Here is a 12,303-nt window from a genome sequence, read left to right as displayed (position 1 = left end):
GCAACACCACTCACTATAATGGTTTTAATCAGCTGGGCCACTACAGACAGCAACAGTGACTGAAAACCAGGCTCCAGGAGTCTTTCAGGCTGCACACATGCATTAACCTCCCTCTCTTTTTTCATGCACAAGAGAAAGTGTATACATTGATTTTCAGTCTTCTGCTTTGACATATAAGTGGTGGGATAGAAGTTTCAGTACTGTAGATTTGTGACCTATGTGCTCCTCCAGGCTGCAGTATGGCACCAATATATCAGTGTGAACCACAACAAACCTGTGGAGCAGATTATGGAGGACTTCATTAATAAAGGACTGGAAAATTGCAGGAGCACTGGCCATAGGGCAGGACCAAATCTTTATAATGTCCAGTGGTTGTGGCAGTTTTTTTTTACCTGTCTCCTTCTCAGATGTGTATGAATTTGTATGCACCCCTTAGGTTGAGTTTTGTGAACAGGTTTGTTTTAGTGCAGCTGGCACCAAGGGCAGGGAGTTGTGGAATCTCTTAATGATCTAATTTAGGGCTTGGTAGTCCAGGGACCGAGACCTCTGTACTTTTCGTCTATAAAGAAGAATCCAGCATATGTGGGGGATTTGAATAATCAAATGAGCCCCTGCCTGTGATCTTGCTTGTAGTCGCCCATGGCAGTGGTTACCCTGACAGACAAGGGGTAGACTCTGGAGGAGGCCAGGAGAGGAGGAGAGTAGCCCCAGGACGGAGGCCAGCGTTATCCAATGGAACAGTCTCAGGTTCTTTGAGGGAGAACCAAGGACCTTCTTGCCTTCTTTCTAATTGAGGACCTTCTTGCTGTGATGCGACACTGCTACCCACCAATTTATTTAGATTTGTATTTGTTTTAATGTTGATTTTTTAATTATAAGTAGATAAAATTAGATCTGATCTAGATGGCCTGATGGTTCCCCTAAGTATGCATTGGCTTTTAATACAAAATGATTCTAAATAGCTTTCCTTACATGAAGTCCAGATTTGACTAACATTTTTTTTCTCTTTTTCTCCCCTAATCCAGTCGTATTCAATTACCCTGATTGTGTTATGCTTCACCTCTACCGATACAACCCTCCACTGCTAACTGAGGCGCTTCTGACACACACACACCCCACCGACACGTGCATAGTACAGACTGCCTCTTTTCACCTGCACGAGGTGAGTACACATGTGGATCAGCCTTGTGCACGGAGAGCCACACCCTGATCAGCATTATTCCTCAACCCTGCGAAGACGGCATCAATCAGTCGTAATTGCACCAGTTATGAGGAACCCTGGTCCGGCTCATCCCACCCTGAACAGCAACCAATCGTTGTCCATGTGGCCTCCCAGCCCAGCCGGTAGAGCTGAGATTTGATACGATGTATTTAACAATTTTTGTTAAATCTGAATGATACAGGTGCTTATTTAATTCTGTGGTTATTTTTTGTGGCTGTTTTCGGCTGCATTTAACATTTTGTAACTGTATCCCTGGCAGTGAGTTGTACTTTGTAGTCACTGTTTCCTTTTGCTTGTGTTGTTTGCCCATGTTTGACAGACTGCATTGACTCTTCACCCTATTGTAAATTTTTCTGTGACTTATCTCTTGAAATTTGAGCTTCATTCACTTTTTATTCCATACTTATTGTGAGGCATCTTGTCTAGCTATTGGCAACCAATCAAATAGAGTAAAATAATGTGTATAGTTAGAAATGGTTTGACTTCTTAAAACATTTATTTTATGTGTAGTACATATCAGTACATAGCTGGCATGGTCATGGGGATACATCAAGACAAATCCTTGAATCAGAACAAATCCTGCTTCAACTAATATATAGTATGTTTAATACAAGTACATGAGATCAGACATTCCATGAACAATTTCATATTCTTTCATTTATTTTGTAGACAATGTTAGATTATCCACTTTACCCAATAATAATATCTGTTACATAGAGAAAAAAAGGTCTGTTCACATAAACACAAGATTTGCTCTCTGTTGTCAGATATCATTAGTAACTGAACTTCTCAAACTTTCTTTCTACAAAGCTAGAAAATCACTGCATAGGTGTGAGCAGTGCAGCTCAGCATTTAGTCATTATTATTTACATCCACCTAGTCTCCACTTTTATAAAAGATTATATAAAGAAGGTTTAATCCCATCAAGGTCTGACCTGTGTTACATGGACAAAAGATAAAACAAATTTTTATTTTGGCAGCCATCATGAACACAACACATTTACTTTCAATCTCTACACCTCTTTGCGAAGCGCCACCCGTATGCTGCTGAATATTTTTCCGAGAGCCTCGAAGAAGGGGTCGCAGAACGTGTGAATGCAGAGAGAGTAGATCCGACTTAGGCACTGGGTCTCGATCAGGTAGCTCTTGATGCAGGGCATGACGGCCCAGATGTGGCAAAACGAGATGCAGGCGAAGCAGAATCCCCACAGCAGTGCAACGGGGACGCCAAAGACGGCAGAAAGAATACGGTAACACCAGTACTTGGAGATGGTGAATGTGGTGTAGCTGGCTTTCCACACTCCATCCATGCTGTGTGTGCCATCGGGCTCAGCGATCACATCCTCAAACTCGACCTGAAACGCAGTGGTTAATGTTAACAGTTATCTTTATAATTTAACAATGTCCTTGTGGCTGCTTTTGATTTTATATTCATGATTTTATATTTAAATTGAGTTTTTTAGGATGAAACAATAGTAATAATAATAAAAAAAGAATGCCTTTATTTATCCTATATACAGTACATATACACGAGTACAGTGCAATGAAATTATTTTTTCATATACCCCAGTTCTTTGGAAGTTGGGGTCAGACCGCAGGACCCCTGGAGCCAAGAGGGTTAAGGGCCTTGCTCAAGGGCCCAACAGTGGCATAGCTAAGATTCCAACCCTCAACCTTTTGATTGATAGCCCAAAGCTTTACCCACTAGGCTATCACTGTCCCCAATAAAAAAAAAAGTCCTCCAATATCCCATTTGTTTCTGCATTTGACCAATGCATGCTAATTTGCTGCTAATCTCAAGCTACAAACTGTAAGAAATACTGTTTATATTTGACATTTAACCATGTAGTACAGTTGTATGTGGACCAAAATGCAGCCATTATCATGAAGTCTTCCAAACACTGTAAATGTAAATAATTAACATAAATGCGAAGCTAAATTCCATTCAAAAAATGCTAATCCATGTACTGTAACTCATGCATTTATGTGTTCCTATGCCATTTATAGTACAGTGATACCTTGTAACTCAACGTCCCCTAAACTCAAAATCTTTGAAACGCAACGCCCTTCATCGAGAAATTTGTACCCTTAAACTCAACTGGTTCAGTTTGTTTTTTAAAAATGTATTTATTTAATTTCAAATTAACAATGAATGGTCGCTTTGTTCAGCGCTCAGCTTGAGCAGTGCAGTAATACATCATCAAAGTGTGCATATGAGATAAAACTGCATTTGTGTGGAATAACCGTCAGATTCACTCTGAAAGCGTCTCTGTGTTTAGCTGGATTTTCCTCACTGTTTCACTTTTAAACTTGTTACAGCTCGGGATTCTGAGAAATTGTAAAAATCAGCCTTTTACTTTATTGTTTATATTATATTTGTGTTATTTTCAGTGTTTAAGTGTCAAAAACATTAGATGCAGTTCCACGGGACCATAGAACGCATTGACAGGTTTCACATACATCCTTATGGGAAAAAATACCTTGAAACTGAGTTACAAGGTACCACTGTATATTCTGGGCATTTTTCTTTTACAAAACATTATTTTATTAGATAAAACTTAAAATGTATATTTAAGTTTAATTAAAAAAGTTTTATTTCAGAAACAGTTTTGCAACAAGCTGAAGAAACAGCACTTACGGATTAATACAGATGATACATTGTTCAGAAAGTGACCTTTTAGTACTAAAGGTCAGGCTGTAATTGTCAACTAATTCATTCAGCGTCTGTCCTGCTAACACTGTGACACTTTAGGCCTCATTGAATTTGTCTCGTCTCATTGTTAAGCACCGTCTTGATGGGGTTAGCTGAACAAGGCATTAGTGAATACAAAACAGCTTGGAGAAAAAGACTGTGACTTCCAAACAATCTGGGATATGCGAAGAAAGAATTTTGTTGTACTGTACACTTATATATGTACAGTATATATATGACAAATAAAGGCGTTCTTCTATTCTATTCTATTGAACGCTCAGTTTAGTATGTTAGAAAAGGAATTACCTTCTTACACAGGGCCAATTGGTTTTGAATAATGTTTTTGTTCAGTAAATAAAATGATCATTTGAACATTCTGTATTTTGTGTTTACTCACTCTCTGTCTTCTATTACATTCTCTTTAAAGATCTAAAATTAATAGGCCATAACCATGCAAAAACAGATAAAAGCAGAGAGGGGCAATGACTTTTACAGCAATGTATTTATCTGTGAAGCTGTGTACCTTAAAATAAGCTTTAAATGTTAGTATCTGTTATACAGTCTTATGCAAAGGTTTGGAAACTTCAAGTCAAACACCACGTTACATGGATTTGTAAAGTATGATAAGTTATTAATTATCTACAGGAAACATACTCGCATAGAATTTTTTTTCTGCTAATTCTACGTCATGTGCCATCACTTATTAATTTATAATATGCTAAATGTAACAGTTAAACAGTATGTACAATAAAATATTTTAATTAAAAGTTAAGAATTCGTGAACCTTGTTGCTAAGTAAATCTTCAAAACATTGAATCTGATCATGGATGTCCAAACGATTTACAATTTGGCTTGACATCTGATACCCAAGACCCTGCCAACAGTTTAAATGTAATCAAATGCTAGAGTTAAATAGGGTTACCACTACATTATAATAATATACTGTTTGCAGCTGCAAAAACAAACACATACTTACTATTACTGTATTTCACTGAGTGCTTTACTGTATTTATAAAAATATAATTTATAAAAATAACACAGATGACACCCTTATTAAGGACAGGGAATTATCAAGAACCAACAACTCTAAGTAATTCCTCATGGTTAAATGGTATGTTTAATAATGTATTATTAATAATAATAATGTATTAAGTTAATAACATATATATATATATATATATATATATATATATATATATATATAACATCATATATAGAACAAAAATGTCTGTAGGAGCACAAAACTGACTAATTAAACTTTAAAAGGAAACAATGTGACAAGACAATGACAAACCAACATTCAGTGATATTTCAGCAAAGATTAATATGCAGATTTAATCTAGTTAAGTTAATGAAATGTGGAATTAAATTAGAATCTACTTTAATAAGAAAATAAATCATGAATAGTAAAATAAACATGATTTCAGATAATGTGTAAATAGTTAAGTATGGAATTGCTAGGTGCAATGTGCTATATCTTTTGCTGTGTGTGTGTACATATATGTATATAGATATATATGGATGCAACACATGGTGTTGCTATGAACATAACTATACAGCATGCATAATCACCAGTTAATCGCCAGCATGCATAATTCAGCAGTTAGAATGTAGGATAAAGTGCAGCAATATTAATTAATATTCTTTAACGTTGCATGACAAGTAAACAGTTTTTCTTATGAATGAATTTCTTTACATATCTGTGTGTCACAAACTGAGACATAAGCAGAAAGATGAACCATAATCGTTCTGACACACCCTTATAGCCCTTCCATAAATATAGGTAGATGATCTGGTCAGGAAGTATGCCTGGAGGCTATTTTTGGGTCATTCCCTGTAGCTACAGTGGACAGAGCTGTGCACACAAACAAATCTATCTCCATGGACTGACTATAATAAATGTATAACATTTATTGAAATAATAATGTTGTTTTGCACAATTATTCAGACAGATCACCACAATAGATCATTCTGGTCCACATACCTGACCTGGTACAGTTTTACAGCAGACTATTACATGTAAAAAACAATCATAAAACATTTGGGTACTTTGATATTTGTCCTGTTCTGCTCTAAAGGAGATTTAAGCTGAATTCTGTAGGTTATTTAGGGTCATATTCAGATGATTAGTATGCAAAAAATTATTTGTCCTTCAATTAGCTACATACCTTCACGACATCCTCATTGATTTGCTTTGGGTCCCGGTTGATCAGGTCAATCTCTTTGGTGTGACTGTCCATCAGAATCTTCTCCTCGTTGAAGTTGTATTGGTTCGCCATGGTGAGAGCTTGACGCCCGGCACTGGCCGGAATGGGACAGAAATCAAGAGGCAAGTCGGCGTCCAAATAAAGAGGATCAGAGGCCCTCTATAAGCGAGCAGCTTACAGTCTGTGTGAACAGTTGCTTCTGGACCTCGCGTCGCTAGTCTAACGACACGCCTGGAATGCTAGAGAACAGCTGCACTAAACTAGCCACTACTCTAAACTGGGTTCCCCCTCTCCCATTCTAGCTGTCTTTCTTTCTCAACCCCTTTACCTTACCTTGAATACTTCATACCATGTGTATCTTTTGTAAAGGCAGTGCTTAAACGGGAATCCAGGACCCGTGTCAGATTCCATGCCTAGCTGTGGGGTCAGCCTGGCAGGAGTTGCACATTGGCATGAATTTACACTCTTAGGTGATACTCTACATGAAGTGAAGTGGTGGAGTGGCCACCACTAATTAACTGGGAACCTGAAGGGAAAGTAGTGTCACTTGCTTATTAGGAACATTTTTAGAGCAAAATAAATAGCATGTGAGAATGTGTATGTTTATGTGAGTGTATGTGGGTTTGTGTGGGTGTGTATAGGTGTGATGGACTGGCAACCTGTCCAGGGTGTTTCCTAACTTTCACCCAGTGAATCAGACTGCAACCCTGTATAGAATAAAACAATGGTACAACAAACAATTAATTAATACAAAATGTATTTTAATAATGACTGTAATTCAAAAGATTATATTACTGAAATCCCTTTCTTTTGTACCCATGTCTAGTCTATATCCTGTTTTAAACACCATAATTAAAAAATGAGCACACTTTCACACATAAAAGTTTATGGAATCACAAATCATGCTTTGACAGGTACAACAAAAGATAATAAATAATAATCTTAGACTAATGATTTAAAAGTTAATGTTCATATGACTTTTTTATTGTGAAGATGTAATTACCAAAAATAGATTTGCAGAAAAGTACCAGTAGAACTTTTTCCTTGTAATTTTTTGTACTTGCTTAGATTTAGAAACTGTTGGGACATTTTGTACAATGCAAAACTCATCCATTCATTGTGTGTTTTACCACCGCTTCATCCAATTCAGGGTAGCGGTGGGTCCAATTTAGTGGGCGAGAGGAAGGAAACACCTGGGACAGGTCGCCTAGGGCACACACTTAGGGCAATTTAGTTTCTCCAGTTAACCTGACTGCATGTCTTTGGACTGTGGGAGGAAACCGAGGCTTTCGGAGGAAACCCACACAGACATTTGAGCTAAGGACATTCTTGCTGTAAGGTGACAGTACAACCTACTGAGCCACCATGTTACCCTGATGCAAAAACTGTGAATTGTTAATTCTTTTGAATCTTTATTTGATTGACAAAAATACAGAGAAATGACATTTAATATTTTGGCTGAATTGATTGTATTTTGTAAATATAAAAAAAGAATAAATCAGTATATAGTAATATAGTTTTAAAACATTCCATAATACATAGGTGAACTGGTAACAGGTGAGGGAATCATGGTTGGATATTTACTGTAGGTGTGAACAGAGTTGCTCTGGCAAATACAATTAAAGAATTACACTAACTAAAACTAAACCTGAAGTATGCTTAACAGATGAGGTGCTGGAGTCCCTCCCAGCTTTTCAATGGGCGCAAGGCACACAGTAACACCCTGGACAGGGTGCCAGTCCATCGCAGGGCAGACACACATACACACACCCATTCTCCTATAGGGCAATTCAGTGTCTCCAATTAACCTGCATGTTTTTGGACTGTGGGAGGAAACCAGAGCTCCCGGAGGAAACACACGCAGACACAGGGAGAACATGCAAACTCCGCACAGAAAGGACCCGGACCGCCCTGCCTGGGGATCGAACCCAAGACATTCTTGCTGAGAGGTAACAGTGCTAACCACCGAGCTATCGTGCCACCCAAATTTGTTACATTAACTTTTAAAAAACAGTAGAAATAATATGCACTACTGCATTTCTATTTTATTTGAGAAATGTATTTTCTGCAATACAGAACAGCAGACACAATACCTGTCGGTGGGTAAGCCCTACAAGCCCTGCAAGCTTTACACCAGATAACAGAGTGCTTTTTGAATATTAAAATTCTCTATTTGAATGCGCAGTGCTTGTTGACATTCACAGCACAAAACTAAATGGAAGACCTGAATAAACCTTGTAAAATTCAATACTTATACCCGAAATAAAACCATTAAGCATCTCTATAAGATTAGTGTAGTGATTTATTGTATGCTGGCAGAAAACTTGAGATAAAACCCACGTGGCAATGGTACAATAATAAAAAATAAACAGTTTTGTCTTTCTGTGGCTCCTTGTAATGTGTTTGAGGAAAATTAAATCATTAATAATATTGCAACATTAATATACTGTATTAATATTTATACATTTTAAATGAATATGTTTACAGTGTTTATACTGTACATTTAATCATTTTGCCGTGTTATAAATTATATGTAGTATATAAATTGTACACACTTAATATTAATGCAGTCTTGTAGCATTAAACATAAAGAGACGAGGTGAGGCATTGCTGAGTCGTTTGTTCTGCCGATCTGCTAATGAAAGAAATGCTCACAGTGTTCTGTGAGGTTGGGTGTGGTTTAGGTCCTCTTGGAAAGTGGTCCAAAAATACCCACACAGTGGCAGATTGGACATGCATGAGGGTAATGTTTATACCCAAAGAGGGAAATAAGTACTTTGGCTTTACTTAGCAAATTGACTACAAGGCCTTGTTCATTATATAGTGCATACATTTTAAGTAACTGAGGCACAATGTGGTCAAAATTAAATTATTGGCCACAGACATTTATTTAGATATTGATGAATAGTGAAAAGACAAATAACAAGCATGTTCACTGTTTGGCCTATGGCCAGTAGGCCAGTGGCTATAAATTATCTGCCCTGCTGCAATTTGTCTTGAAATGAAATAGAGCAGCATTTCAAGAAAATAGTCAGTTAATACGCTCAACATTTACCTGCTAACAGACCAAAATTAAAGGAACAGTGTACATCCCACACATTACATTACATCAGCTGTTAATTTTTTATGTAAAATGCTGAATAACGCTCTGAAGTTATGCTTTGAAGAAGTGTTGAAACATCTTTGCAATCTTTCTGGAATGGGGGGGGGGGGTCCCTACATATTTATCCATAGACCATTGCTGCTGGCCCATAACATTGACTGCCTTTTAATTATTTGACTGCCTTTTGATAATTTATTTTGATAATTTATTGGGATGTCTGTGGAAGAGCTTACATTTCTATTAGATGGATGAAGGTATGCAATCTTTAGATTAAAATAAGAAGTTCACTTGATACAGTTTTTTTTTGTCCTACTTGAAAATGAAATGTTTGGGGTGTGTGTGTTTGATTGTTTGTTTATTAGGATTTTAACGTCATGTTTTACACTTTGGTTACATTCATGACAGAAACGGTAGTTACTCATTACACAAGATTCATCAGTTCACAAGGTTATATTGAACACAGTCATGGACAATTTTGCATCTCCAATTCACCTCACTTGCATGTTTTTAGACTGTAGGAGGAAACCGGAGCTCCCGGAGGAAACCCATGCAGACACAGGGAGAACATGCAAACTCCACACAGAAAGAACCAAGGGGGGTGTGTAAAAACATGAACAAGAATATTTGTCTTTGGGAGGAAGCTATTTAGGTAGGCTGTGCTGTGTATTGTAGCTTTCATTGATTCTTTATTTCTATTTATGAGTGTAATTTAATGACTGTCGTAAAATGTGCCACTTTTGGTAAATTTTGGTAAATGTGTAAGCACATTTTCCCATGAATTTAGTAGAGCCCTAATAATACGTTTTGACATTTAATACTGATACACAGAGAATTAAATACACTATAAAAATCAAGGTATGTCTGTACATTATTTTATTTTCCCTGTGTTAATTCTTATACAATTAAATAATACACTGACCAGGCATAACATTATGGCCCCTGACAGGTGAAGGGAATAACACTGATTATCTCTTCATCACGGCACCTGTTAGTGGGTGGGATATATTAGGCAGCAAGTGAACATTTTATCCTCAAAGTTGATGTGTTAGAAGCAGGAAAAATGGACAAGCGTAAGGATTGGAGTGAGTTTGACAAGGGCCAAATTGTGTTGGCTAGACGACTGGGTCAGATCATCTCCAAAACTGCAGCTCTTGTGGGGTGTTCCCGGTCTGCAGTGGTCAGTATCTATTAAAAGTGGTCCAAGGAGGGAACAGTGGTAAACCAGCGACAGGGTCATGGGTGGCCAAGGCTCATTAATGCACGTGGGGAGCGAAGGCTGGCCCGTGTGGTCAGATCCAACAGACGAGCTACTGTAGCTCAGATTGCTGAAGAAGTTCATGCTGGTTCTGATAGAGAGGTGTCTGCCTTGATGGGTCAGGGGTTTGTTTTGGCAGCAAAAGGGGGACCAACACAATGTTAGGAAGGCGGTCATAATGTTATGCCTGATCGGTGTATATGTTAGTTTGTTAGTTTTTATGGCATATGTTATAGAAATGATATGCCAAAGGGTTAAGACATGCAAATGTCAGAAGATCTGCTGTAGTGCTCTGTCTTATTATTGTACCTTTAAATACATGCATGACTGTGTGACATAAATTTCCTATTAGGAGTTACAGTTTAGAAAGTTATTTACAAGTATCATCATTGTGTTCCACAAAGAATTAACCTAAAAAAAACTCTTTTAGTAAAAAAAAAACATGCTAAAATATTACATTTGTTTACACTCTAAATGTCATTTGGTTGTGACAACAGAAATATACAACCTATTATCAGCACATAGAAAGCCATCTGCTATTATGTTAACTGAAGGACATCAGGATATTTTTTATTTGCATATTTAAGAAAATAAATATAAAAAATGTTTGTGTTTTTTCCTGATTTGATTAAATATTGCATCAAAAATATTAATCTATAGATATTTTAATGCTTTTAACATAACCGGTTTACAGACTATTGTAATTATCCATTAGCATTCAAGTACCTGGGTTAGTGAAGACATTTCATGGTGTACACAGGTGTGCGTTCGTCTTGTAACTGGGTGTGTTTGGTGCCCTAAGCAGAGTTAGGAAATTGGATTTTCTAACTGAGTGAGCTCTGGAGAGTTCCTCATTTGTCCTTCGAATACTGATGGTTCCAGAGCATCTTCTCAGACTGATAAAGAAGGGTGAGACGGTGAGCTCCAGCAAACTGACCGACACCAGGTTCACCCACTGCATGTTAATCATGAGAAGCTGCACGCTGGGGGCTATCAGCCTGAGAGGAGAGATCACACCGTACATGTCATTACTGGTCAAATTCACTAAAATATTAATGTGCACATGAATCATCCTACACAGTTCTGCAGTAGAATTTAGCATATATGCAGACATTTTTCTTCTACCTTTTATGTGCTATTAATAAAACACTATATGACCAAAATTATGTGAACACCTATTCATGAGCTTGCTGTTCTTCATAGCTTTAACAGACATAAATTCTTTGCATAGACATTTTTGAAAGTAAGGCAGTAATACTGAATAAGAAATGTGTCTCTACACCAAATTTCATTTACATTTATATTTTCGGCATTTAGCAGGCGCTCTTATCCAGAGTGACGTACAGAAGTGCTCCCATAGTGAACATTACCTTACTCTAGTTTAAGTAGACAACAGTCCAAGAACACAAATCTGCTGAAACCCTGATAAAACCTTTTTTTTTTTTTTTTTTTGCAAGAAATGAATTAGTATTAGTGAGTGTTAGTAAGTAAGTACAAGTCAGCTTAAGTGTTTAGTAAAGAGGTGATGAAGGTTTTTAATAGTTTTTGAAAGACAGCGAGAGACTCAGATGTTCGGACAGACAGTGGAAGTTCGTTCCACCACTTGGGGGCCAGTACAGAGAAGAGCCTTGATGCTTGTCTTCCTCGAGTCCTGGGTGGAGGATCAAGTCGAGCGAGACTAGTGGCTCGGAGGTTGCGTGGTACAGAGCGGGGTTTAATTAGACCCCAAAGGTAGCTTGGGGCTGGTCCATTTTTGGCTTTGTAGGCGAGCATCAGTGTTTTAAACTGAATGTGTGCAGCTACAGGAAGCCAGTGAAGAGAACG

At 37.5% G+C, this 12,303-nt stretch overlaps 1 protein-coding gene across 1 annotated transcript; it reads right to left on the bottom strand.

The window, feature by feature from the left end:
* Positions 1–1,709: 1,709 nt before the first annotated feature.
* Positions 1,710–6,313, bottom strand: cav3 (caveolin 3). The gene is made up of 2 exons (XM_062996980.1): positions 6,083–6,313; positions 1,710–2,577 (listed from the first exon to the last, which is right to left on the bottom strand). Exons 1-2 carry the CDS (start codon positions 6,191–6,193, stop codon positions 2,236–2,238), a joined length of 453 nt encoding a protein of 150 aa, XP_062853050.1. The 5' UTR covers positions 6,194–6,313; the 3' UTR covers positions 1,710–2,235.
* Positions 6,314–12,303: the final 5,990 nt, after the last annotated feature.

The sequence above is a fragment of the Trichomycterus rosablanca genome, chromosome 6, assembly GCF_030014385.1.
Source record: "Trichomycterus rosablanca isolate fTriRos1 chromosome 6, fTriRos1.hap1, whole genome shotgun sequence".
Taxonomy (NCBI): domain Eukaryota; kingdom Metazoa; phylum Chordata; class Actinopteri; order Siluriformes; family Trichomycteridae; genus Trichomycterus; species Trichomycterus rosablanca.
Note: the sequence above shows the minus strand (reverse complement) of the source record. Positions and strands in the feature narration are given on the sequence as shown.